The sequence below is a fragment of the Acomys russatus genome, chromosome 14 (genome assembly GCF_903995435.1).
Source record: "Acomys russatus chromosome 14, mAcoRus1.1, whole genome shotgun sequence".
Taxonomy (NCBI): Eukaryota; Metazoa; Chordata; class Mammalia; order Rodentia; family Muridae; genus Acomys; species Acomys russatus.
In genome coordinates this window covers 43,263,118-43,291,088 of record NC_067150.1, presented here as the reverse complement: position 1 = coordinate 43,291,088, position 27,971 = coordinate 43,263,118, and the positions used below count along the sequence as shown (strand labels likewise).

At 43.2% G+C, this 27,971-nt stretch overlaps 1 protein-coding gene across 1 annotated transcript in view; it reads right to left on the bottom strand.

The window, feature by feature from the left end:
* The window catches only part of Arhgap20 (Rho GTPase activating protein 20), a 75,416-nt gene that overhangs the window by 10,625 nt on the left and 36,820 nt on the right, over positions 1-27,971 (bottom strand). Inside the window, exons 3-9 of the mRNA XM_051156441.1 lie at positions 20,570-20,734; positions 17,198-17,347; positions 13,549-13,590; positions 12,633-12,717; positions 9,626-9,703; positions 7,245-7,311; positions 4,962-5,150 (exon numbers count right to left, since the gene is read on the bottom strand). Coding sequence (XP_051012398.1) covers positions 4,962-5,150; positions 7,245-7,311; positions 9,626-9,703; positions 12,633-12,717; positions 13,549-13,590; positions 17,198-17,347; positions 20,570-20,734 — 776 coding nt within the window. The remainder of the gene's footprint in view (positions 1-4,961; positions 5,151-7,244; positions 7,312-9,625; positions 9,704-12,632; positions 12,718-13,548; positions 13,591-17,197; positions 17,348-20,569; positions 20,735-27,971) is intronic.

The window sequence follows — 27,971 nt, the reverse complement described above, 5'->3', positions numbered from 1 at the left end:
GAGGGAAACTTGTGATTCCTTCTGCCTTACCTCTACTGTTTCCCGTTTGTGGTTTGTTTATTACAGGAGCTCAGACAAATGCTCACGGAGGCCCCTTGTTCCTGGCGATGCTAGCTAGGAGAGAGTGTTGTAAATATCTGGCAAATTAAGGACGAATCTAGAGTCTGGCTCCTCCTACCCACTGCTGACTTGAGTCTTGACAGCAAAATCTAAAAGAGAGAGAGTTAAATTTCTTAGCCGGAGGTGTAGGCCGCTGGTGGAGAATCTGTCTGCCTAGCACGGGGTCCTGAGTCCCACCCCTGATACTTTACAGCAAAGACTCTTGAGCTACAGCGACTTGAGGCAGAAAGGGCTCTGCATCAACACATACTTATGAATTTATAAGACGTGACAGGCATGTAAAAAAGCTGAAGAGTGAATTAGGTTACAGCTAAAAAGTGAGTAAAAGAGAGGAGGACACAATAGAAGGGGAACCAAGGAGGAGGAAGAGGAGCCATTTTTTATGCTTTGTGTTCTGATGTCCCACTTGACCGAGAACAGAGAGGAGAAGCTGATGCCTTACATTTGTTCTCCTTCTCGGCAGTTGTGAAACCGTCAACGTATCTTTTTCAATATGCAACTTCAGGAAGTGTGTTTAAGGCAGCATGGGTGGCTGACTAGTGAGACCCACCAGGCCCCAGTGGAGTGGAGACCTCTGCGGGGAGAGACCTGTAGGACTGGCTGGAAGACCAAGGGGGGGGGGGGACTAACACAGCGGCAGCCACAGCAGGTGAAAGGTAAAGGGGGACCCCACAAAGGAGAAAAGCAGAGTGTGAGCCCCAAATGCTGCAGGTAAGGTGAGCTCATCTCTCTGGCTGATACCCAAAGCCAAGCACCCATGACGCAGGTTCAAAACAAAACAGAAAGCTCGCAAGGAATGTTCAACAGAACTGAGCTTTGGAGAGCTTTAATACCCAGACACTGCCCGCCTTCAGGGGAGCACAGGGAATCGGACATTAACGTCCGCTCCATGGTGTTTCTGTTCGGGAATGATGTTCTGCTGTCCAACACTGGACGGGAAATAATCCAAGGAAGCCACGGTCCACAGTGTGAAATGCTAATTTCAAAGACCCCTTCGTATCGTTTAACAATATAACGCGACATGCTTTTCTTCAGAATAATATACTCAACCCAAATATAAAATAAGCCACATTGTGGGATGATGAATGAATGAGCAATGTTTTACTAATCTTCCTTATGCTACCGTAAGTAGGAAATGCAAGGAAGTGTGACGTTCTCTCGCCGGTGGCGTCATGAGCCCACCTAACCCTCAGCTTCACATACCCTTTGAGACTTTCCTATTTCCTTTACATTGAAAAAGATGCTATCTGTCCAAAGGCCTATTTGAGGGAGTACCAGGCTAATTTCAAAAAGGTGTTTGCCCAGAGCATGACTGTGGGCTATTAAAGCTGGTACGATACCAGGCTCTCCTGGCAGAGGGCATCTCTTTGTACCCATTTTCCGTGGGTTTGACAGCCATCAGGAAGTATGCAGACAAGAAAGATACCCATTATTCTGCTCAAACCTAGCACTTTATTCCTGCTGTGATCTAACTCCCATTGCAGACAAAATGGAACAGGAAAGGGAACGGATTCTTTCTTAAATCCAGGAAGGAATTTGCCCACCACGCTAGGCAAATGTGTGCAGAGATGAATGCTAGCTTTCTGCCTGTACATTCTAACCTATTTCCCCAAAACTATCATATTTGGTTTTAGCTTTCACACATTTAAGGACGTTCTATCACCAACTTATATATCCAGCTATGACTGTAGACAGAGGATAAAATCAACATTGAGTCATATATGTGATATTTTCAGTGACAGCCACCCTGTTTGTTACGCAAAGCATTTAGTGTGAGATGTCAGGTTTCCTGGGACTGATGAAAAAAAAAAAAACTGATTGAAGCTTATTATTTTTTGTAGCATTTTAATGCATACTTCTTTTTTTTCCCTCAAGATAGAATTTCACTGTGTAGCCTTAGCTTAGGTGTTCTAAACTCACTTTGTAGACCAGGCTGGCCTTGAACTCACAGAGATTTACCTGCTTCTGCCTCCCTGAGTGCTGGGATTACAGGTGTGCGCCATGGCTGATTCTTTTCATGTTTACATGATAAAGCTCAGTACTAAAAATGTTAATTCATGCGTTTTATGGTTAAAGAGTAACAGTTGTAACAAAAAAAAAACCCAAAAACAAACAAACAAAAAAACAAAAACAAAAAAACCAGAAAACAACAACAAAACAAAAAAACCCTTTAACCTGGAAGTCTCTCTTGGCCATACAAATGAGGATCCCCACCTCCGACCCCAGTAGCACACTCATGTGGGGAACAGTATATACTGTAAGTCTATAGAATTTGCCCGTATTTGCCACGTACACAGTGATGTACCATGTTCTGTGTCTTTTAAATCCACAGAACTCAAATTTGTGAATTGCTTAGATCTAGGAAGCAGCTACACTACCATGGCCTCTCATGTCAAAAATAATACCTTATTTCTAAGGTTAGCAAGGAGACAACAAAGGAAAGTAATTTCTTTCTGTTAATATTTTATGCTGCCTGGTTAAAATAAGCCATAAATACACACACACACACACACACACACACACACACCCACCCACCCACACACACACACCCTCCTTATCTGCATTTCTAAGAGAGGTCTTCTTCTTAGGAAACTGAGGGAGAAGTGGTAAGAGTTGAGCTCTAGAGGCTGGAGAGATGGCTCAGCAGGAAGAGCACTGGCTGCCCTTCCAGAGGACCTGAGTTCAATTCCCAGCTCCCACATGGCAGCTCACAAAGAAGAGCTATCGTGGACCCACTAACCTGTCCACTCTTTTACAGTGCGTGCTTAGATTCTCCAGGAACTGCTCCAGGCACTGCTGGAATAGAGAGAGGCCGGTACCAAAGCAGCAGCTCAGAATGACCCAAGGATTTGCCCAAGCATCCTCGGAGCCTCAAGCTCTATTTACCATCACAGGACAGAAAAATGAGACTGAGTCAAGTTTAAGTCCATTCGCACAGCTGGTCTCTGATCCGCTCTGACCGGAGGGAGGTCTATATCCAAGGCCAGGTCACCATCAGGCCATGGCAGGGCTAACTTGTGTGTGGACGCCTGTATAAAACAGGCTGTCCAGCCAGTAGGAGTGCCTGTCTGAGGCTGGCCGTTAGGGATGCCAAGGTGCCTTTCTGCTGTGTGGTTTCTTCAAAGTGCTCAGCAGCCATCTAAAGATGGGACGGTACTAGGTTATGTTCAGTGAAGTGGGAAAGGTAACAGAGCTCAAGGCATCTGGCAAGAGAGATTGTGACAACCATGCGGTTTGGGTCATGTATGGAGACAGCAGCACACAAATGTAAGCAGGGAGGATATGGTGAGAAAGTGGTAGACCTGGAAGGCGAGTGGAAGGAGGAATGTGGCGTAGACTTGGTGGGGGAAGGAAGACTATGGTCTTATAGACAGGGAAAGCGGAATGAGCAAAGGATGGTCCAACAACGGAAGAGTTACACAGTTGTTTAGCCCAACAAAACATCAGAACTTAATGGAATGAAAACTGGGTTTGCACCTGATAACTGCAGGTTTTTTTTTTTTTTTTTGGGGGGGGGGTAGGGAGTTTTCAAGACAGGATTTCTCTGTGTAGCCGTGGCTGTCCTGGACTCGCTTTGTAGGCCAGGCTGGCCTCAAACTCACGGTGATCCGCCTGCCTCTGCCTCCCAAGTGCTGGGATTAAAGGCGTACGCCACCATAGCCCAGCTCTACAGGTGTTTTAGTGTGAGAAAAAAATTAAGTGATTTAAATGTATTAGAGGCGGTCCCAATCGAAAGGACCTTGGCGTGCACATTAACATGTAAAGCAAGAAAAACCTTTATAATTAGTATTGATTGTTACTTCCCTATAAAGCAAGAAAAACCTTTATAATTAGTATTGATTGTCACTTCCCTCTAAGTTTGGATTACTGAACACACATCTTTTTCTTTTTTTTTTTTTCTTATAGCAGGGTCATTCAGCAATGGAGTTAGAAAACGGAAAGGCGGCGCTTTTACGAACAATACGGTAACTGCAATGCAGCACAGAGGAAGAGCTTCATCTGGGCCCCAGCTGATGCCAACAATCTGTCACGTGGCGGGAGGGTGGCCACTGAGCGCCTGAGCGCCTGAGGTCTTTACATCTTCCTCCTTGAGTTGTTTGTTTGTTCGTTTGCAGGAGGCAAGCTGATCCACTATTCACTGGATCAGCGGACAAAGGCACACATAGAAGTGCACTATCAATGTCCTATCATCTTTATCCCTTCTGGTCTCCATTTTCTCTTGTTTCTTTATATAGCCTTGCTTCAGACTGAGAGCTTTAGTGCAAGCGTGGGTCAGGGTGAGTTATAACGCTCCTTGGACGTCACAGCTACCATAATGCCGCCTTTATTGTGGGGCGGCAATGAGGCAGCTACGTTCACAGGGAACTCGCGTTAGATCAGTCGGCCGAGGGGAGACCTTGCTAGAAATCATATTAGTCTCCACACATTTATCAGGACCAGGATCCCAGTCAGGGCATCGCGGTCCGCCGACACCCACCGTGGACAGGCTTCCTCTTATAATGGGTTCATTTAGGGGAACACACAGCGGAGCGTATTACAGTACAAAGAAGGCATTGAAGTACCTGCCGCACTGCCTGGGCTTGCCGGCCCTGCAGTGGCCGTGAGGTTAAAGGGGGAAGGCTGGCGAGGGAGGAAGGGTCAGATTGTGGGCCCCTTGCTTCTGAGTGCAAGTCAGTGAATGCCTACTGCTAGTTTACAGACCCGTCCTCAAAAATCCCATTTTCCTTCCCTTTTGAAAACTTGCATTTGCAAAGTTCATCTGGGTGGAAGTTAGATTTGTGCGTTCAGGAATGCAAGCTGCCGCTCAGAGAGGGCTCTCTGAAGGACAGGAATCCACTCACCGCTCAGTTGCTGGGCGGTCGCCAGGCGGATCGGTTTCAAGATGAACTGGCACTGCATCTCTCGGGGCAGCTGTTCCATGAGGAAAGGCTCTTGGAGCTGGGATGGGGTGGCGGAGTCTTTTGATCCCTGTGTCAGAAGGGCAGTGTCTCTGAGGTGGCTCATTTTAATTCCATAAGGGTACTCATGTCCTACAAAGAAGAAAAACCAAAATGCAGACTTCAGGCTGACTGAGTGCCACCACCAAGCACTGCAGACGGGCGGGGGTGTGCTGTGAGGTACACCTGGCCGATCTCGATACAGAATCCTTTTGTTTACTGAGAGGTGCTTGTGCCTAGCCTGCAACTGGGACCTTGGAATACTGCAGGTGGCTCTACCAAATCAGAGTCGTCATCTCATGGAAGAAGGGTGAGAGAAGAACAAAGAATAATCTTGAAAGGAATCCTTAGGATGACTGTAGACCCCAGTTTGCCAACTGCTTAACTGACTGAAAAGAGGGACAAAGAAGCCTATCTGGGAAGGAGCCTCATAGCCCCCGCCCCAACAGAGCCACCGTCAACAACAGTTTGTATTCTTAAACACAAGGTTAGTACAAAGCTGTAGTAACTCACGCCTGGAATCTCAACACTTGGGAAGCTGAGGCCAGCCTGGGTGCCAGCTGTACACTGAGTATGAGACAGGACCTGGGCTGCAGAGTCCACGTTTCAAAACCCTCCCCCAAATTCTCCTCAAGGCTCACCCCGTTCTCTACGCATCTGTGTAAGAGGCATTTACTTGTTGGTGCCATAGTCAGTGGCTCGCCAGCCCTGGGGGCTGATTCCTTAGTCTGATTTGCTTCTCTCTGAGATGGGTGTTCATAGGCAACAGTCAAAACAGTAGAGGGTACAGAGTACAGGCGCAGGCACAACAACAGACTAATGGGCTGAATCCTAGACTTCGGACCATAACTCAGTTTTTGTTGGTACTCCAGGAAACCCACCAAGGTGATGTCATCCTTCTGTCTCCCCCCCATGCTGTAGATCCTTTAAGCAAAGACGATGCATTTTCACTTACACCCTCCAATGTAACTCGGCAAGCCCGCCCTTTGCACTTGGCACAGGCATACAAGACAAAGGCGCTACTGCCATTTATATGTTGCAGAAAATCTCCAAAGATTAAGTCAAGGAGGCCCCTTAGCAGCAATAACACAAAACCCTTCAGACAGTGGCCAGCTAATCCACCCTGCTTTCTTTGTAAACGAGACATTTTCAATTGCATAGAGTGGCTGTATACCTAAAAGTTGCCATCTACTTCATTATAACTTATTGAAATTATCTTACACATTTGCTATTTTAAAAGACATTGTTGCTTATTCATTTTTGCACACATGTCATTTAGAACCAAGCCCATTTGAGGGAGTCAGCGTCGCCCTCAGCATGGCACGATAGCGTCCCAGTTTCCTGTTTTCTGCATATCAGAACATGTAAACGTTTTATATAGGAAGGTTTGGTTTCAACCACTCAGGACACTTGGAATACCCAGCCACCCCAAGAGTGACCTCACGGATAAGGGGCTGCAGGAAACGAAGCATCCAACACACACGCCCCGCTCTCTGACAGGCAGGCAGTGGTACAAAACTGCTAACAAACGGCTGTGGTTACCATTTTGGAATCTGAAACGGACAGCAGAACTTATTTTAATTGCCCTATTTCTGTTGATTACAGATTTAAATTACTAGTTGATAAATAAGTAGTTGAAATAAGATAACTTAGGATCTATTTCTCAATAATTCCTCAGAACGGGGGAATTTGAATTTCAAGCCAGCCTAGATTACACAGTGAGACGTGTAAAGGGGTTACTGTCACTTCCTTTGTGATGCTAAGGGAATTCTGGGACAGGGATGTTGCATACTCAGGGATGGGTGACAGGTGTGCCAGTGCACCACTGTGCCACACACAGTACCCTGTGCACAGAGGCAGCCTTGTCATTAGTTACAGCAGTGGACAGGAAAGACAACAGGCAATGCAAGACGATGAAAATCAAACATGCACATGTGGCAGGAGAAATTCCAATGCGTGCCGCGCGCTCATGAAGAAACCCTCAATAGAAGGCCTGGCAAGATCTACTCGTAAGGTGAAAAGGCCGAGCGGAAAAATGTACATTTCCCAACTATAGTCATTAGCAGCCTGACAGAAGAGATCTTATTGTCTGGTTCATAGTAAAACACTTGATATAGTTCACATTTCAGCTCAAGATTTCAGAGCCAGCAGAACACAGTGTGATCTTAGCCGGTTCCAGACACTCACCAATGAGTGGGTACGGTGCTGCTTCTTTTCCAGAATTCACCCACAGCTGGTAATCTCTCTCAGACCCCTTGAGATAAAGAAGAAAAAGGAAAACAAATCTTTCACGTTAGATACTTGAAGGAGGAGGAGAGAATCTGGGGCATTTTATACTATTAAGACTCACGGGGTATACATAGTTGGGGGGAATAGTGGTGCTTATTTCTTTTTTTTTTTTTTTTTTTTTTAGATGCAAAATTAGTTTAATTTTAGATACAGTGGGTATAGAAATCAAATGTAAGATTATTCTTGACACACACACTATACATTCAGATTTTTAGATGCACTAAGATAGGAAAGATGTTTTGTTCAAGGCTGTTAAATACAAATAACTAAATCACTATTTCTACAGCCAGATCCTATTTAAAAACAGGATTGATTACTCTTGGTCCCCCCAAGTCCCACAGTGCCTGAGCTGACTTGGGACCTGCAAACCTCAAGGGAATCAGACCCTTCCTTACCAGGTGCCCACATAGTGTGAAAGCTAAGGGAGCCCTTTGTTAAAGGCAGAATACACTTCCTGGTTCTAAAAGGCTGATCCTGACCTCTGAGATCCTCTGGTCTTCTCAGAGAATAGCAGGCTTAGCATCCAATGTGCCTCTGCAAGACAACCACCTCACCCAGCCAGCCATACCCACGGCTGCTTATGGGACTGTAAAGTTAAGCCTCAGAGGCAGGCTATTATTAGCGCAGTGGGCTCTGAGCAGAATGGCCACGAGGCTTTCTGGAGAGGGATAGCCAGTTGAACTGACCAGTCTGAGTAACTGCATCCAGTTCTGGAGACGGAAAGGAGAAGAATGCTACTCGACAATAGGCCCAGCCATGGAAAACAATAAACTTGTTCACTAGTGGAATTATAATCCAACAAAACTATCATTAATCCCACTTGAAAGAAACACTAGCTTTGCTGAGTCCTCCAGGAGGGACAAGGCAGCTAGAACAGAGGCAGCCAAGTCTGTTTGAAGCCTTTCATGGTCCTGCCTTCCACTTGCAGTTAAAAGTCAGGGTCCTGGCTCCTGTACATGTCACGCAGATCTCTGCTGGCCACATGTTCATGGCGCACACAGATCATTTTATCTCCATCTTGTCTTTTAGACAGGAGGCACGATCTAATCAAAACAGATCTTAGGCAATGCCAGAAACACTGTAAGCTATCTCTTAGGATGGGTGTCATCAAATAGTCTCAATTCCTAATTACATTTTATTTTATTTGCCTGAACAGATCGGATTTTATTTTATTTTTTTGCAGATCGGATTTTAAAGACTCCCAAGAAAGTACATCATGAGGCAGTTAATCTCCTTTCCCAACCTAAAACTACGTACTCTTTTCCAAGGCATGCTTGTGTGGGCTGGAAATCAATGCAGAAAAAAACCCCACTTTACTCACACAAAAATTTAATTACATTTTAATTATATTACTAAGTTTTACTAATCAGATCACTTTATCCCAAACTTTGGTTGCCTTGAGTCATCAGTGGGCTTAGTAGCACTGCACAAGAGCAAATCTAAATACACAAAGCAATATTATGACATCTCAAGTGTCATGTCATAGCATAGTTTTAAATATCACATTTACTTTGCATGGGCATCTGCACATAAACACACACACACTATAGCAGCATGCCAGAATACATGTGGAGGTCAGAGGAAAACTTTCGGGGGTTGGTTCTCCCTTCATACCAAGTGGGTCTTGGGGATGGAACCCGGGTCATTGGGCTTGGCATCATGCGCCTTTACAGTGGAGCTAGCTCAATGGCTTATATCACACTATGTTTAAAAATAATCTCACAAAGATTATTTTTTTAGTTTTCATTCTTTTGAAGTCTCCCAGTTAACAGAACTCTTCATAAGGGTACTAGCAGGAAGGCAAAAAGAGAAGCTTTCCAATTCCATCCCCGTGACCTGCTTCTCAATACTCCAACCATTTCCACTAACAATATTTCGCAAACTCACCCCAGAACACAGAGGGTCAGGCTAGAGGAAGACAGACTGACAGTAAGCACAGTAACGCTCTTCAGATCCATGACAGAATTCTAGTTTAGCCATTATGGTTTTCAGGTCACCGAGGTGTTAAAACAGCACAACACCCATATGTCATGCTAACAGAAAAGCTTTCCTGTTTTCTACATTTGGGGCGGAGGGAGCAAATGTAGCTTTGTGATTGTGTTGTGATGGGAAGGGCTATATGCTTACATCTAAATTACTAAATACTATTTTGAATATAGAACACCAAAGTTTAAAGAATATCTAGGTGGTGGTGGGGCAAAGGAATCACATATCCAAGGCCCGCCTGGGCTACCCCGCAGGGTCATGTGTCATAGAGCAATAGAGCAGAAGTAACTTACCGCTATCCCCAGCATTTGCAGTGACATGTTGATAACTTCACTCGCCGTGTCTGAATTCATTACTGTTATCGTTTTAAACTGTAGAGGAAGAAGGAAAAAACACAGACAATAAATGAAGAGTTTAAAAATGGTCAACAAATCATTGTCCAGTGATTATCCAGCGGTAAACACTGATCTCAAGTCTGGACAAGGGGGGGTGTGAGAACTCTCCATTATGAATCGCTTTCATTCTGATAGGCTATGGCCACAAACAGTTCATTCCTTTCTCTTAAAGGATGTGGCTCACAAAATACAAATGTATTGGAAAGCTCTGTGAACATCACACACACACACGCAATGCTATTCCTTTGTTCTCTCTCTACAAGTGCATTTTTATAACCGATTGGCAATGGTGGTGAGGGCAGAGCTGGCCAATCAGCTAAGGGAAGACCAGAATAAGAGCTGCTTCCTAAAATGAGTTAGGGCTTGCGGGTGAGAGCTTCCGAGCGCTCGGCACTGGAGCGACTGGGCTTGTCGGCTTCAATCCTTCGATGGCTTAGAATAGATGAGTCTATGAGAGGAGTGGCAGTTCTAGAAAACCTCATTCTGCCAACTGGATAGGGCCATACACACTAGTTGTCCACTGACTATACCGCAAGTTGCTCCTAAGAACAGAAAGGCAACTTGCAACGAAGAGGGAAGAGACTGGCCAGAGTCTTGCGTATCTGGAGAGCGCAATGGACTCCAAAAGACTCGCATACAGTGGTGCATCACTTGGCTATGCACAAAAGTACATACGACAGCTATTAGAAAAACTAGCAATTAGTGTTCTGCCCCAGGCACGAGGATTGCTTACATGGTACAAATAGTTTCATAAATACAAACAAAATAACACGAAAGAAAAAAAGTTGACACTCACTGATATTTGTCTTCTACAGAGTGTTATCCTATGAGCCAATTACTTGATAGGACAAACTTAATTGAACTAATTTTTCAGAGGCATATACACTGACTTTATGAGTTTCTTGTACTCCTAGGGATTAGACCAAAAAGTGTCAGAGCCCAACAGGAAGGAGCTGGAAAGTACAATGTCTGTCATTTACCAGAGTGGCATAAAAGCAACACAAGCCAGGCTTCAAGCTAAAACAGGCTTTTTTGGAAAGGCTCTGCTGCCTCCTAAGTTGGAAAGTCCATTTAAGAAATGCTGCCCTAATTTTTTTTTTTTTTTTTTTTTTTTTTTTTTTTGGTACAGTGAAGTGTCCGTGTTCCTCTATACATAGTGTCCAAGGCGATTGCTTTCACACTGGTCAAATGTATGCTCTGCACTAGTTACACAAGTGCATCTCCCTGCAAACCTTTTGGGGGCCATAACAAGTGAGTTTCAGCACACAGTGCTTCTTGCCTAGAGAAAAATGAAGCGCACACAAGACTAAATCCCGAGTTTAGCAGGATTTTTTCAACAAGCTGCACACAACTTTAAGGCTCAAAATAAAAGAATTACTTCCCTTGAACATACTCCTATCTGAGGATTTATTTTAGAAGTTTGGGTCCTGAAAGAGACTACCACTGAAGCTCCGTCAGGGAAAACCTTGAGTGTGTCACTGTACCTTGACTTCACCCATGACTACATCTCACGTCTTATCTTCAAAAATAAGTGGGGCATCAGTTTTTTTTTTTTTTAATTAATTTATTCTTGTTACATCTCAATGTTTATCCCATCCCTTGTATCCTCCCATTCCTCCCCCCCCCATTTTCCCATTATTCCCCTCCCCTATGACTGTTCCTGAGGGGGATTACGTCCCCCTATATATTCTCATAGGGTATCAAGTCTCTTCTTGGCTACTTGCTGTCCTTCCTCTGAGTGCCACCAGGTCTCCCCCTCCAGGGGACATGGTCAAATGTGAGGCACCAGAGTATGTGAGAAAGTCGTATCACACTCTCCACTCAACTGTGGAGAATATTCTGACCATTGGCTAGATCTGGGAAGGGGTTTAAAGTTTACCTCCTGTATTGTCCTTGGCTGGTGCCTTAGTTTGAGCGGGACCCCTGGGCCCAAATCTGCCTATCATATTGTTCTACTTGTAGATTTCTAGGACCCTCTGGATCCTTTTGTTTTGCTGTTCTCCCATGCGTCTCTCATTTAGAGTCCCAATAGGAGGGCATCAGTTTTTAAAAGCGTGTATTTCCCATGTATTAAAACGTGATAAAAATTGAAAAATTTCATGAAAATCCTTAATGTAACCAAACAAATCACAGCAGGCAGAAATGCAGTAGCCCTGTTTGTTTTGTCTTTGTTTTTCCCTATTTTATAGAAGGAGATCTAAGTAGTTTCTTAGCCTAAAATTTTATATTTCCTTCAGGCATTGAGATCTGGCCGTTGATCAGAACGTTGGTGTAACTTTTTAGAACTAAAACAGAGCTCTCTTGAATGACATTTGCATGCACACTGTGACTGTTACCAAGAGCTGCTATGCAGTATTCCAGCCCACAGCACCACGGAAAGGCACGTTCCCACCTTGTTCACGATTGCTAATAGCTTGGATCTTGTGCCACAGTTTCAGCCAACAAAGAACATGTAACTGAAGTGAAAGACTTAATGTTTACCATAGAGACACGGCGACTCCTAGATAATGTCATCTCTTCCCAATCCATTCTTTAAATCTCAGGGATTTAATTAACAAAAACTCAAAGAGTAGAAACATTTTCGAAGCACCCAACTGAAGAACTGGCAGGTTGAGAACCACTTAGAGTAATAGCAAATTCTTCCTTGTGGCTTTGGCCACAAACTTCTGCAGCTGTTCCTGAAAGGACCCATGCCGTGAGAAGATATTTAAGACTGCAGCTAATACGGATTTCCCTTGTCTAATTCTCTGTAGTATTTGCTCTTTATGCATAGATATACATATACATATCTAGATGCCTGGCTTCCCTATCTCACACACAGCTCGTCTATCTCCTCTTTCATCCATACTGTTTCCTATCTTATTCAGGGATGTGGAACTTAATTTCCTGGCTCAGAAACACTTACATAGGCACAATTCCCAATGTCCTTGGCGAAGATTTTGAGGGGGATGCTCTTCGGGTAGTCCTTCTTTTTTTCTAGAGTGATATATCTAATCAAACGAAACAACAGCCCGAAACAACGCTGAGTCAGATGGGATATTCACTAATGGTTCATTAAAAAAAAAAAAATCCACCTATCTTGATAATGTTGTCAATATACTTATATGCGCTCTTTCTCCTTATTTCTTTTTTTTAATGGACACTTGAAAGATAGCACGATCAGATTATAGGATGGGTTGAAAGAGATTCCACCCACCCAGGACATTAGGCATGGGCCTCCCCAAACAGGACATCTATATCAAGTGATGTTGGAGGTGGGACCAGGTAAAGGTACCCGCGAGTGATTGTCTGTCTCCTCCGAACAGGTCTTCCGCTCCCCTCTGAGCACCTGACTACACACTAACGTACAAGGGATTCGCTCTCATGTAGCTGCTCTGCATGGTGTAAATCTGGATTATTCCATTGGGGGGGGGGATGGAGAGGAGAGAAAGGAGGGAAGAACTCTGCCTCTGACTGATAAATCCGTGTTGACCGTTTTATTTGGTACAGTCAATCGTAGGTATGATAACCTATTTTTGAGGTGCTCTGAATTAAACCTTGCAATTATGAGCAGAGAGGAGACACTGGTGATTCTAAAGCGATCCAATCAGACCCCAGTGTTCTCCATCCTAGAAAGAAGGGCTTGTAATAACACTGTGTTCTAGCTGGTATGCAAGCAGAACAATACTATTAATAATAGCAGAACTGCTATTTTTAGCAGACAAATGTCAATTCCCACTAAAGAGAAGAAGGGACATCCTTGGGGCACATTTCTGCCATAGCATGTTTGTTTTACCCATAGGTTAACAATAATATTAAAAATATGTGAACTGAAAACATACCTCTGAAGGAGAGAGAGCCACTTGTCCTTTTGTTCTGGGGAACTGCAATCAAAGAAAACGGAAAAGAGGAATAAACCATGTAAGATATTGATGCCAGCATTTTTAGGCCTGCCAGTTCAGGTGGCTGTGTCACCAGCCCGCTGCTATGAACGTAGCTGTTCATGTGCACTGTGAGCTCCACACAATGGTTCAGAAGATGACACAGGTGTTTTAGCCCCTTGGGAAAGATCACATAGTCTGGGATCGTTTGCTTTACTAAATCCACTTTGGTAGATCCAAGGCGAATTCTTTGTGATAGGCCGGTGTTCCTTCACCAACAGTACTGGGTCAGAGGGGAGGGAGGCTACTTAGAGCAAAGAACGTCATGTTGTTTCAGAGTTGCGTGCAAGTGAGACCATCATGGCATGCAATGTGACCGGAGCCACAGTTTCCACACCTGTGATGCTGGGCTAACTGTCCTCCCCAAGTGCCTTTTTTTTTTTCCCCCAGCTTAAGTTGTCGTTCATAAAAACAAAGTATGCTTAATGTTGAGATCAAAGCAAGATTTGGCAGATAGATGGAAATGCGTTGACCCAGAAACCAGTCTGTTGTCAGGAGAAGAAACATTTTTCTTTTCATCTCATATACGCAAGACAAAATAGTAATTTGGTAGATTTTCTCACAGCAAACTTATTTTAATTACTAAGACATTCTTATCAATATGAATGTATGTACAATTAAATATTGTTTCTCCTGCCACTGTTGAATTTGATGTTTAAAGTTAAAAGCTTGTCTAATGTATTCTTATATGATCCCATAAGTCGCAAACTTTAAAAATAACATTTCTAGTCTCTGTATAGGAATTGAAAATTTTTACTCATTCCAGAAAAACATTTAATACACATATGTAATTTGTTTTAACTTCATTGCTTAACTGTCTTCGCACAGACAATCTTTCAAGGTTGGTAGTTACAAAGTATATTACACATTATTTTATCATGGAACAAACTTTTCATAGTTAACAATTCTTTGCCATCTTTCTTATAGTTTTTCATTTTAAAACTTTATGTGCGTATGGTTGTATGAATCTTTGCTACGGCTATGTGGGTGCCCACAGAGGCTGGAAACGGTGTTGGGTTCCCCTGGCACTAGAGTTATATAGACAGTTGTGTGCCATCTGATGTGCGTGCTGGGAACTGAACTTAGGTCGTCTAAAAAAACAGCAAGAGCTCTTCACCACTGAGCCATGTATCCAGCCCCTTATTCTGTGTACGCCCAAGAGATTTTCTAGATTCAGTTACATAAAATCTTGATGTAGAAAAAGAGTGTTCTAGCACCCATATTAGGGAATCAAAAGTCCCCTTGTGCCCATTGCTGGCTTTGAATCTCACTCTCCTGCTTTCCGATGGCACAGGAGGGGACAGCAGGGCGGTGGGGGTGGGGGTGGGGGACACAGCTTATGTGAATGTTAACATCAAGTGTGAGCTACTGTGTGGTACGTCTTCTTTCATTCCCCACACCCGTGGCTGGCTTGGACTGCACTCTCCTTAATTCCACAGAGATGGGGGGGGGGAGGTTGTGAGTTTTAGTTGTGTGGCACCATAACAGCTGGAGCCTTAGAAGCCCCACTGAGCGCGGGTGCCTGTAGCTGCCTTCCTCCAAGTGTTAGTGCCTCTCTCGAGTCTCCCAACCCTTATCTGTTGTTCCCCAGAACGCTTGGGTGGTGACCAATGTCTGTGTTTTGTTCAGAGTTGTAAGCAGTTATCTACAGGGCAACCAGTCCGCTAGGATTATATTTTTGTAGGAGAGACAGAACTCAATATTTTACTTTATTTTGAAGGATACTTAATTTGGAAAAAAATTTGTTTCCAGAAAAGTTATATTTCCAAATTTTCCAGCTGGTTGCAGGTTTTATACTGTTGTTCTCTCACAGGTGCAGTCCAGCCATCCAAACCAGAAGATGCTGGTGTTCGCTAATAACCAAATTCTGGACTTTTTTTTTTCTTTTCAGATCTTGTCTTCTGGAAAAAAACTTTTTTTTCTGTCCCAGGAGCCAATTCATGGCTACACATGGCATTCATGGACTGTGGCTCCTTAGGGACGGTCTACAGGAGAATTTTAGTCTGTGCTTTACTTTGGAAGTTTTAAGTAGCAGTGGTTAGGGAGTCTATAGACTTTGCTTCAGTTTGACAGATGCTTATGATTAAAGTATGGGTTTTTTTTTTTTTTTTTTTTTGGTGAATAAATACTATAGATGTGAGTTGCTTTTATCAAACCATATTGAGGCATACATGGAATCTATATGATGTTACTGGGGATACTGACCTTCATCAAGCAGCTACAGAACCATGCTTTTCCAGAGAAAAATGGCCCAGTATCTCACCCCTCTTAAAGAGTGGAGATTCATGGTAACACATGGTCACCCTCAAGTGAGAAAACTGCTCTCTTTTCCAAGCAGATTAAACCTCGGGAATAGACGTTATCTATAGAAACCTGTCATGGAATGGAATACAGAGAGCGACAAAAATGGCCACTTCCAAACAGTCCTGCATTGGGTCCACGGGGCACAACAGGGATCAATCGCTCCCTATGTACAGACTAACAGTGTGGAAAGGCTTGGCATTCTGGCCTCAGGATGATGTCTGAGTAGTCGGTGGTAAAGGAGGAAGAGGCAGAGAAAAGCTTTGTGTGTGTGTGTGTGTGTGTGTGTGTGTGTGTGCATGTGTGTGTGTGCGTGTGTGTGTGTGTGCATATGAGAGAGAGAGAGAGAGAGAGAGAGAGAGAGAGAGAGAGAGAGAGAGAGAGAGAGATGGACATTAAAATCTTTAAAATGAAAGCCAATATGGAGTTTGTGTACAGTCATTCAAAATCACAGGTATGAGTTTTCATCAGCTCACCCTGAGCCAGAAAGTCAAATAAACATGTCAGGCTGAAGGACACATATTCTGTATTCGTACGTTTTCTAAACACACACCACCTAGGAATGAGTCTTGAGAAATTAGTTTACACACTTTAACATAAAAAATCTCTATAGACAGCACCTAGGAATGAGTCTTGAGAAATTAGTTTACACACTTTAACATAAAAAATCTCTATAGACAGCAAACCAGAACTTAGCATACAAAGTCCTTTGACACATTATCTGTGTAACAAAAAGGTTTTTTTTTTTAAAAAAAATTGAGAGTAAACAAGTTATTCTAAAATGATTTCAATTACCCTGTATTCAAATTTAAACTGTGTTTATAAACAGTGAAGTTGTTTTTTTGTGGTGTGCGTGTGTGTGTGTGTGTGTGTGTGTGTGTGTGTTTTGAAAAGATTGATCAAGCTTGAAGTCTCAATATTTCAAACAAACTCCTAGACATTAAGAATGGAAGGGTTCCTAAATGGGACACCTGAGTCTACTTCCACCAGCTCATAAGCTGTTTTCTTTCTAAATGTTTCCATAAAGCTTTTTAAGAACGACCAGACAACCCAAGGTGTTAACAGTCTTCAGATGAAAAGTCAACAGTTGAAGACTGTCATCGATAAAGGCAGGATTACTCAATACCTAATCACAGCAGAATATTTCCCTTAACAATTAGGCACAAAGTTGGCTACACCAAGCTGCTCTGCCCTAGACACCGTTATGGCAGCTGACTCTGGTAAACCCAGGACCAGCTGCGGCTCTTACCTGAATGTGGCCACGAAGTTCACTGTGGGCCAGCCCAGGACAAAGGACTTCAGCGCGTTTGTGTTGCCTTCGCCCACTTCGTCCACACAGCTTGCTGTCCACATGTCAGTTAACTTTATTTTATTTTTTATCTTAAAATTGTTGTTGTATCTAGTGAGAGAGAAACAGAACACGGATGCTCTTGTTATTTTGTTTCTTGGGTTTTTAGGCAGCTCTGTATTTGTCATGAGAGGGCAGTTTTTGCCCATGGTGGGCAAATAATGTCTTCTTGTTCCCATCACCAGTTTCTGAAACAGCAGAGAATAACGTGGCCACTTGTCTCGGCCTTTGAAACCTTTGGGCTCGGTTAGTTCTCACAGCTGCATTAACGGCAGCAGACACCTATACACTGACCTCTTCTATATGCCGAGTACTGCATGCGGATCAAAATTTGACATATTTCTGTGATAAAAGTTACTATGTGTAACTAGCTTACTTCCAAAATTATTTCAACGGATATACCTAAAATCACAATTTATAAAAATGTTAAGTACTTACATTTTAGGAGATTCTGGAAGCAAACCTAGAGCTAGAGAAATCTATAATAAACTTTCAATAGAATGGTTGTTAAGAAATGCTAAGGTGATCTGTGTTTCCAAAGCCACAGTCTTAAGTGGTTTTTTCCCCCTCAATCATTTTCTAGTATTTCTTGCAAACACAGAAAAATTGTAACCTAAGAACGGAACCTAAACTAGAAAACAACAACAACAACAAAACAAACAAGCAAAAACAGAACAGGGCTAACATAATGAGCATTCGGCTCTGGGGACCCAGAAGGTATGCTACCTTAAGTTGGCTGCAGTTGCTTTTTGGCAGTTTCTTCTTCAACTCCCTCAGACCCTATGATACATAAATACAAGGTATTTTGACTTAACTGATATATTTACTATGCATAGTTCTGAGATGTGACTAGTCAGAAGGCACTGGGAACTATGAAGAGAATACACAGGGAAATGGATTTCCGAGCATTCAGAACCATCTGGGTAAATAAAAGCTCCAATGAAACCAAAGATATAGCTCACGGACAGGAACCCCCTAAATTCACCTACTGCGGGGATAAAAAGCTCATGTGAGACTCATAGTGTGAACAAGGCCTTGGAAAGACTGATGTATAAAGGGCACTAAATACTGTGCACTAAGGGCTACACTCAATTATTCCAGCAAATTAAATGATCTGGCTACCACCCTTCACCCGAGGGTGAGAAGTGACAGGGTAGCCACAGGCTTGGCACAGCAGGGAGTTCATACACAGGCTCAGCCAATTATTAACTTTATAACGTTGGAGCATCACTTCAACTTCTTTACAATGAGGGGGAATAATACTCAACTCAAGATGGTTATGAAAACTAAAGCCTTTGGATTAATTACTAGCAGTTAGGTCCTATCAAATGTTTCACTCTTATTGCCACGGGTATACCTCTTGGGTCAAATCTGGTTTTGCCAAGTTAATACCCAGCTCTGCCCGGGTCGTACCTTTATGACCCAGCATAAGTTAGCGAAGTTTAACAAGTGTTTGCTTTTCTCTGACGACTGGAAAAAATTACGTTGCAGAGAACGAATCTTAATACAGTCTAATCCTTCATGATGTTTTATGAATAACAAGAAAGCAGGCGGAGCAGTCGTCGCAGCCATCACTTTCTACGTTAACTGCGCTGACAGCGAGTGTTGAATGGAAATAGAGTCTTGTTGGGGACCGCTAACGCATATCTCCAACACCCCCAATAGGTCTGTAGTCTTTTTTTTTTTTAATTTATTTATTTATATTGATTATGTATACAGTGCTCTGCCTACATGTACACTTACAGGCCCAAAGAGGACATCAGATCACATTATAGATGGTTGTGAGCCACCATGTGGTTGCTGGGGATCGAACTCAGGACCTTTGGAAGAGCAAACAGTGCTCTTAACCTCTGAGCCATTAACTGCCGGTTTCCTCATCGTCTCTTCCCAGAGCCACCACAGCAGCCTCCTGTCTAGTCTCCTTGTTTCTACTTTTGCTTTTCCTACAACCCATTCTTCTATTTATTTATTTATTTATTTATTTATTTATTTTTGGTTTTTCGAGACAGGGTTTCTCTGTGTAGCCTTGGCTGTCCTGGACCCGCTTTGTAGACCAGGCTGGCCTTGAACTCACAGCGATCCACGTGCCTCTGCCTCCCGAGTGCTGGGATTAAAGGTGTGCGCCACCATGCCCGGCTCACAACCCATTCTTTATTGTAAGTAAATAGTTCAAAAATATGTATCGCATTATGGCATCCCTCAGCCGAATCTAAAGGTTAAATTCCAAACTCTCCAGTGCAGCTTGGTGACTCCAAAGCGTCCCTCAATGCTCTCCGCTTCCTGATACACCATTGTGGAGTTCCCTTCCACACCATGCGTAGCCAATAGCACGGGTCAGAAATGACGGTGTTATCACTTTTGAAAGACTTTTCACTGTGAAGGAAGCAGGCACCACGCTCTGAGAAGTAGTACAGAGGAGGTCAAAGGAAGGGAAAGGAGCGTCTCAGTGAGAAACTGGTGCTGTCAGATTGCAAGTGGATGCTTCAGTCAAGCCTCAGGGTCAGGAGGGCCCTTGAGCCAGAGCTGCCCACTTCAATACTCCTGAGTCCCAACTCAAACTGTGAGAGATGCTGGGAGTTTTTAAACTGCTAGGTTTTGGAGGGCCCATCCTCTCAAGGTCTTCAATGGTTAATTGCTTTTCATCCTTTACTACGTCTTTACCCAACTACATACACAATGCACCCTCTTATCTTTTCCTTTCTGTGCCAGCAACTATGTTTTGCTCCTAGCATGGGTCACTATCTACAACTCTTCGTACACATACCAAGATGAAAGGTCCCACATCCCGTCCCGCAAGAATGTAGGCTTCAGAGGATCCCGGATTAGACTGATCACATCCTTCACTGTCCTTCCTTTTTTTACTCATATTATGGAATAAACAGGAACCTAAATGAACACATTAATAAACAACCTAATACAACAGTAAGCACCTCATTTATGATATTAGCTAAGGGGCTACAGAATTGGCTCAGTGGCTAAGAGCGCTGGCTGTTCTTCCAGAGGACCCAGCTCCAACTCCCTGCGCATGTTGGCTCACAACCATCTGTAACTTCAGTTGGGGGGGATCTGACGCCCTCTTCTGGCTTTCACGGGCACTGCACACACGCGGCAAAAACACCCATATACATACAAACATGAATAAAGCTTTTAAAAAGATACTAGTCGCTTACTACAGACCAGGCAACCTTATAGTAAGCACCAGGTGGATAACATGGTCTCTGTTAGAGGAAATTCAACTTTATACCGATTACCCAGGGCATATATTTTACTTACTTGATTTTGGCTGCAACAAACAGGTCGTTGAACAGGAAGAGATGCCTCTCCTGCCTCTGCAGGCCTCTTTTAAGCTCCACTGGGCCATCAATCAGCAGAGTCCTGCTGGAGCACATGAACGGTGACAGAAATGCACACGTGTCACTGCTAGCAGAATGACTGTCTCTGAAACAGACCACACGCAGCAAGTCTGTCAGTCAGATGCTCAAACACAAGATGACGGTTCCTAAGGTGGCGACTGACAGTCGCTTATCAATGTGGAACTCAGTGGCTCTTTGTTTCTAAGGGGCAGCTCAGTGCCGTTGTTGGTCTCACTGCTGATTCTGCACACGGAATCTCTCCGAACTTCATTATGAAAAAAAAATCTTTTAGCAAAACTGTAACACCTTGATAGCAGACACATGTCCAATCTGACATAGACATTAGCATTAATGTTTTATCACAGCAGTTCATCATAACCCTGAGCCAACTGTCCTTCTATGGGTTCGCTGACTCACTTCCTTTCTGGCATTCCAGCATGAACTGCTTTGGGGCAGGTGTGTCATTACCTAGAGTCCAGTGTTTACTTAGGAGTCATCTCATAATTGAAATATATACAACAATGAAATGCGCAAGACCAAATCTTTTGTGTGTATACACTAAGTTCTGGCAAATGCATTCACCTGTGAAACCTGAACTCCTCAATTAAGACACAGGAAAGCATCCCGCCAGGAAGGTCATCCTTCTCGGCTGTTAGGTGGGCGCCATGTTGTTGTTCCCTAGGTGGTTTCATCCTTCTACAGGTTGAGGCTCATGCCAAGTTCAATTTTTTTTTATATACTCAATAATGTAAAAATTATCCCACACAAGCACGTTTAGTCTTTATTAGCTTGCATATCCAGCCTCTGCTAGCCAGTAGTCTTTTGTTATGAGAATGCAAGTTGACACAGAGCTCTCTGCCATGTTACCAGCAACACCAACTGCACCTGCAGTCCCCAGACATTGCTTCTCCCGCATCTTTTCCCTCTAGGAGTTCCCTCACCCTCTTTGTCATAAGCCAATCTCAGGCTGTGGAGATGTTGCAGGACATACCACAACTAATCTTTGAACAGATAGGTGAGGTTGTGTCCTAGCGATACTGTACAAAACGAAGCACTCTGTCTGGGCTAGGGTTTGTTCTAAGCCTTGGTTTGAACATTTACTTCTAAAACTTAGAAACTTGGGACAACAGCCACTAACCTAGGACAATTCAGAAGCTATCATTATTTGTTGAGGTTAGCCTAGGCCAACGGTTAATGTAGGTGGTTCTTTAAATGGTTTACCCTTTAAAGCAAAGGATTTCCACACACAATAAAAGCTTTACCTCATAGTTGGTAGACATTCAAATACAATTTGGTAGCACTGCTGGGGAAAAAAAACCCACAGAGAAATGGAAACATTTGTCTTTGTAGATTTAGCAAGGTAAGTCTGTAGTCTGTGATTTAAAATGTGTCTATTTATGACAAGAGAAGCTTCGAGACCTTAGCAAGCTGAGCCCTGATTAAAAAAAAAATACATGTTGTAGTATATCTGAAGAAAAAACAAAATCACTCAGCACTCACATAATTAAAAACAACTTTCATCTAAGGGGACACACACATAGCTTCTGTGGTTTTTTTTTTGTTTGTTTGTTTGTTTGTTTTTCGAGACAGGGTTTCTCTGTGTAGCCTTGGCCATCCTGGACTCACTTTGTAGACCAGGCTGGCCTCGAACTCACAGCGATCCGCCTGCCTCTGCCTCCCGAATGCTGGGATTAAAGGCGTGCGCCACCACGCCCGGCCAGCTTCTGTGTTTTTAAAAACTACCATTTTAGTGTTTTCTACTTAAAATGTATTGTTAGACAATGATAAAGCATTTCTTTTTATTCTGAGTGTAATAGAGATATGATTATTTTGAGACCATAGCCTTCTACTTACCTCTTAATATAGCCTGAATAGGACCTACAAGTTATAATCAAGAGAGCTCTAAACTGATCTAACAAGTACTGCAAATGGCCTAAAAATTAACCTGCTGCGACTTATGCAGGAACATGCCATTTTAAAGAGCATATGAAGCTACTTCTGAATGGTTAGGAGAATTTTAAGACCTAAGTGTTACTAAAACCAGAAAACATCCCTGAAACCCAGCCACAGTAATATTTTCTACTTGGGCGTAGGCTAAAAATGTCTGAGAGTGATAGTTGTTTCATACAAATCACAGAGCAGCAGCTGGAGAGAGGACTTGGTAGGCAAGGGGCTTGGGGTGCAAGTGTGAGCATTTGAGTTTGAGAAGGGGCTGACACCTGGGGCTCTCCTCTGACCTCCTCACAATGCCGTATCATCTGTTTACTGCCAGCCCCATGTCGCCAATACAAAGCACTATAAAATTCAATAGACAAAACTGCCAAACTCTCCTTTGGAAATAGCTGTGTTCACAGGTGATAATCAATACACTCAACAAGACCCATACAACCTTGAGTTCTGGTACACTAACTCGTACACAATTACTTTTATACAGTCTACTTCCTCAGAAATTTCCCCTATCTCACAGCCCACTCCAACTGTCATGTCTCCCACTGCTCAATCAGTCTTGGCTTGCCATCTCTTGCACGAGGTATACTCAGGTCTCTTTCTTCAACATATGATAGTGGTAAAGTTTGGTCTGCTTGGTGCCTGCCACGATCATTCATGGAAGACAGATCCGGTCCCTGACCTCAAGAAGTAGGCAATCCAATAGAGGAATCAGACAAATAAAGCAATGCGAAATCAGTGCCATGACAGACATACTGGATTCTGAGGCCCAGCAAAGCTATGGCGTGTATCAGGAGACTGGCTGGGTTAGGCCAGTTTCTTGGAGGACCCCACAGTATTAGGGGATGGACAGACAGGTCAATAAACACTCCGAGAAAAGGAGGTGTGTCATTCAAGACCATGGGTTCTACTAACAGGGGCGTTTCAGGAGGCATTGGATTATGGGGCTGGGGTAGGATATTTTCCCATTTTATAAATCTCATTTATTTAGACTTTACCCCAAAGCATCGTAGGCTTGTAGGCAGGGTGTAGTGCTTGTAAAATATTGACGAAAACAAAGCAGGGCAACTTGGGGACAGGGAAACCATTAGGAAGCTATCACAGTAAACTTAGGTAATAAGTGTTGCACATTCAACAAGGAGGGGAAGAAAGGATGGAAGAAAACACATTTTAGAATTATTGAAAAATACACTATTAAAACTGTTATTAGCTGTGGGGACAAAATGAAAATAAAATGAACCAAGAATATAGGCCTTATTGCCCAGGCTTTACTCAACTTTTCTTTTTTACTTTTACGCTTTGCTGGGCTTTGAACTTAGGGCCTTGTGCATGCTAGCCAAGTGCTCTACCACTCAGCCATGTCCCGTGTAATCTGTTTACTCTTTATTTTAAGGTACAGTCTCACTAAATTCCCCACAGTGGCCTTGAATTCACTCTGCCATCCAGACAGGCCTTGGACACACCATGACTCGCACTCATATTTTGTTTGGACACACAGAGCTATCAAAACTTTTTGCACACAGTTTGCCACTTTCCTTCTCCATCACTCTCTGTGCCTACCACCCTTCTGGGATTACATGTACTATACTATACTTTTGGGCCCCCTTAAAAGTACTTAAACCAGTGATTTTTCCTTAAGTACTGCTGTTTTTAAAAGCTCATCTAATTTTGAGTTCTGTCAAAAATTATACCAAAGCACACAGTTTTTTTCATACTTACTTGCTTATAGGTGTGCCTGTGTGTGCCTGTGTGTGTGTGTGTGTGTGTGTGTGTGTGTGTGTGTGCACGTGTGCATATATGTGTGTGCAAGGTTATGTAGAGTATGTGTGTGAGAGCTGGAACTCAAACTCAAGCATTTCTTGGGAGATGGCCACTTGTGATTTTATTTTATTGTTTTTGAGACAGGGTCTCTCTCTGGGGACTGGGCTCACTGTGACCTGTGTGGCCAGCGATCTCTAGGAACCCACCTATCTACACCTCCCCAGTCCTGGGATTACACACGTACAGTATCATGCCCAGCCTTCTACACTGGTGCTGAGGATTGAACCTGGGTCCTCATGACTGTGTGGGAGCTCTGTACTGACTGAGCTCTTTCTATAGCCCATGCATTTTGACCACTTAAAAATGTAACATTCATTAGTGTCTACAATATTCATGATGTGCAACCATTATCACCATCTAGATGTTAAATATTTGTACCACTCCTAAAGGAGAACCGGTAGGTCTTAAGCATCAACTCTTCATCAGCCCTCCCTCCCCTCCATGGCCCTGCCTACTCAGCACCTGTTGTGCCAAACTGCACGTGTTCTTTTCTGCCCCTCTTCTTTAGGCTGGCGTAAGGGCTTCAAGCTTCATACTGTAGCTTGCCTCAGTGCCTTTCACTGCTATGTGTTACACCACATGGATATGCGTTTAAAAGCACCAGCCGAGGAAGACTTTGGTTGCTTGAACCTATTAGCTAGTGTGACTGATACGGCCATGAAAACGTCGGTCTCCAGGGCTGAGGATACTGAAGACTAGAACACCTGACCACATGGGAATCCCATATCTAACTTACTGAAGAACCACCACACTTCACCACAGGAGTAGCTTGGTTTTCCCACTTTACATCCCACCATGATGGGTGGCAGCGCCTCTTTTGCTGCTTCTTATGTATTAAGGGTGTGCTGACTAAAGAGATACATTATATAGGCCAGGGCCTCATAACTGCTTCCATAGCTTGTAACAGACCCCTTAGCTGGGCTCTAATTTCTTGCTAACTCATTCTTCAATCTGGATTTAATGTTTTTAATCAAGCTGAAGCTTCCAAGATGCGTGGCCCCAGTGATCTTTGCGTGTAAAATGTTGAGTAAAGCTCAGCTTGGTTATCACGTGCCAGCTTACAGCTCTCCTACATCGCCGTGAGTGGCATGCCTGCTGAGCCATTCGGAGCGAGCTAGGCCGGAAATAGTTTGAAACAAAAGAACACGGCCATTGAAATGAGGCCACAGAATCACTACTGATACTCATTCGTGTCATTCAGCAATGAAAGCCTGTTTATGCTATAATTGCGACCATCTTGAACATTATAGCATTAAAACAAAACCTTGAAATCTAGTCTACACCATTTGGGTCTTACTGATGGGTGAATAAGCCGGTGGTGATGACTCTCAATAGTCATCATTGTAATAAAAACCACACTGAAATTACTAAAAAACTATACAGCTAATTATATTATGAAACCATAGTGTGCCATATATATGTATGTGTGTGTACATGTATACATATATATGTATGTATGTAAATATGACAACATAATGAGGAAAGCATGAATTTTGCCTTGAATTATGAGAACAGAGCACAGAGATAATGTTAATATTACAATTAAAATAAGCTCAGTCCCCAAAACACTAAGAATGTAACATTTACGTAATTTCTGATTGTATCATAGTTCTTCTTGCTACAGGTAGTTTATTGTATATATGTGTAATAATATAAATGTATATGTAAAAAAATATTTAATAGAAAAGCGGGCTCAGTTAGGACAAGGGCTTGGAAGGAACAATGTTTGGATAAACAGAATAAGCAGAGCCTTTAAGAGCAAGAAACAAAGGAGCACTTTAACCAGCAAAATACTGATTAGGGCGGGTAGTGCCTATGAAATATTACAGCCATGAGTACGTTATATAGTGAGTACACTTGTAATGATATGATATGAACATTAAAAAATGAAGGGATACAAACAAGCAAAACAGAATAGCAAGCGAAGGGCAGATGGACACACCAATAAACAGTCACACCAACAGTTTCAGACCCCACACACAAAGAGAGAGTATTTCCAAAGAAGAAAGCACACACAACTTCCTCACAGCCTTGACAAGGAAGGAGTTCAGCATAGACTTAGAAAGTTCAAGGCACTTACAAGACGTTCATGAGGAAAGGAGTTTTTGTGGTTGCTGCCTCCAGGGCAGTGGTTCTCAGTCCCTGTAATGCTGCAAGCCTTTAAACCAGTTCCTCGTGTTGTGGTGACCCCAGCCACAAAGCTGCTTCATTGCTGCTTAATAACTGTGATTTTGCTACTGTTGTGGATCATAATGTGAATACCTGTCTTTCCGGTGGTCTTAGGAGACCCCAGTGAGTGGGTAGCTTGGACCCCCCAAAAAAAGTCATGAGTCACAGGTTGAGAACTGCTGCTCTAAAGACTTAAACCACATAGCATACACCAAGACACAGCCACTTAACAGAAAGAAACGTGAGTTGTGGAACTTCTAATGAGATTGCGACTTTGCAAGATGAAGGGACGGAAAGCAGGTGAGCCTTCACGGAGGTCTGGAGGAGACGCCAAACTATTCTGTCACTTTCATGTGGCCTGCTGACTTCAAGATACCTTCTAGCCCCATTATGAAGGAAATGAGATTAATGTGGGTCATCTTGAGTCCAAGAATGCCAAGCACATTCAAACTACGTAAGCACTTTATGTGTACGCTGATTACAGTGTGATGGGGCCACATGTTAGACCGTTTACTGAGTGGCCAGGCCACTCAGGTGTTGGCTAGATTCTCCAGTAGTTGAGCAGATTAGTTCAGGTGACAATTACATACTGGCATGTGGAAAGAAAGGGAATAAGCATGTTTCATTTCGACTCATTCTGCTTGTATGAGAATACCGCCTGATAACTTGTTTAATTTTTCTTTTGAGGCTCAAGCGATCCTTTTCCCTCAGTCTCCCAAGTTGCCAACAGTGTCTAATTAGAAGATTAAGACATACAAATTACAAAGTCTTTAAGCTAGTACACTACTGGCAGGGACTTAAGCTATCTATGCTCTCTAGCTCGTTTATGGCAAAACGCCAATATTTAGTTAATATGCTAATAAGTTGATTCAATTAGCTGTATGACAGTGGAAGGATGAGGTTGGCAAGAAGCGTTAACTTCTTTCCTGGCCAAGGCTTGCACGGCACTTTTCAGAGAAAGGAGGAGCCTCACGGTGAACACTGTTGTCTTCATGTTTTCACTTCGCAGTTTTAGTTACCTGAACCCAAACAGACATGTGGAAAATTCCAGAAATAGTTATTGAGTAGTGTGATAAAGCGTGACTTTGTCCCACCTCGGATCCACACTATGTACCGTTAGTCACTTTGCCTTCTCTTTCAGACTGATGTCACAATATTTCAGTGTTCAAGCAACTTTCGTGTAAGAGCCTGTTGCTTTCTCACAATGCCTGTGCCATGTGTTGTATATCACACAGATGCAGTATCACTTCACAATGTCACAAGGTATGTAAGGACAGCACAAAAGATATTTTGAAAGACTGTGCTTACATAGCCTTTGCTATAATGTACCACTGCAATTATTTTATTAGCTGCTGTTAACATCTTGCTATACCCAATTTATGACT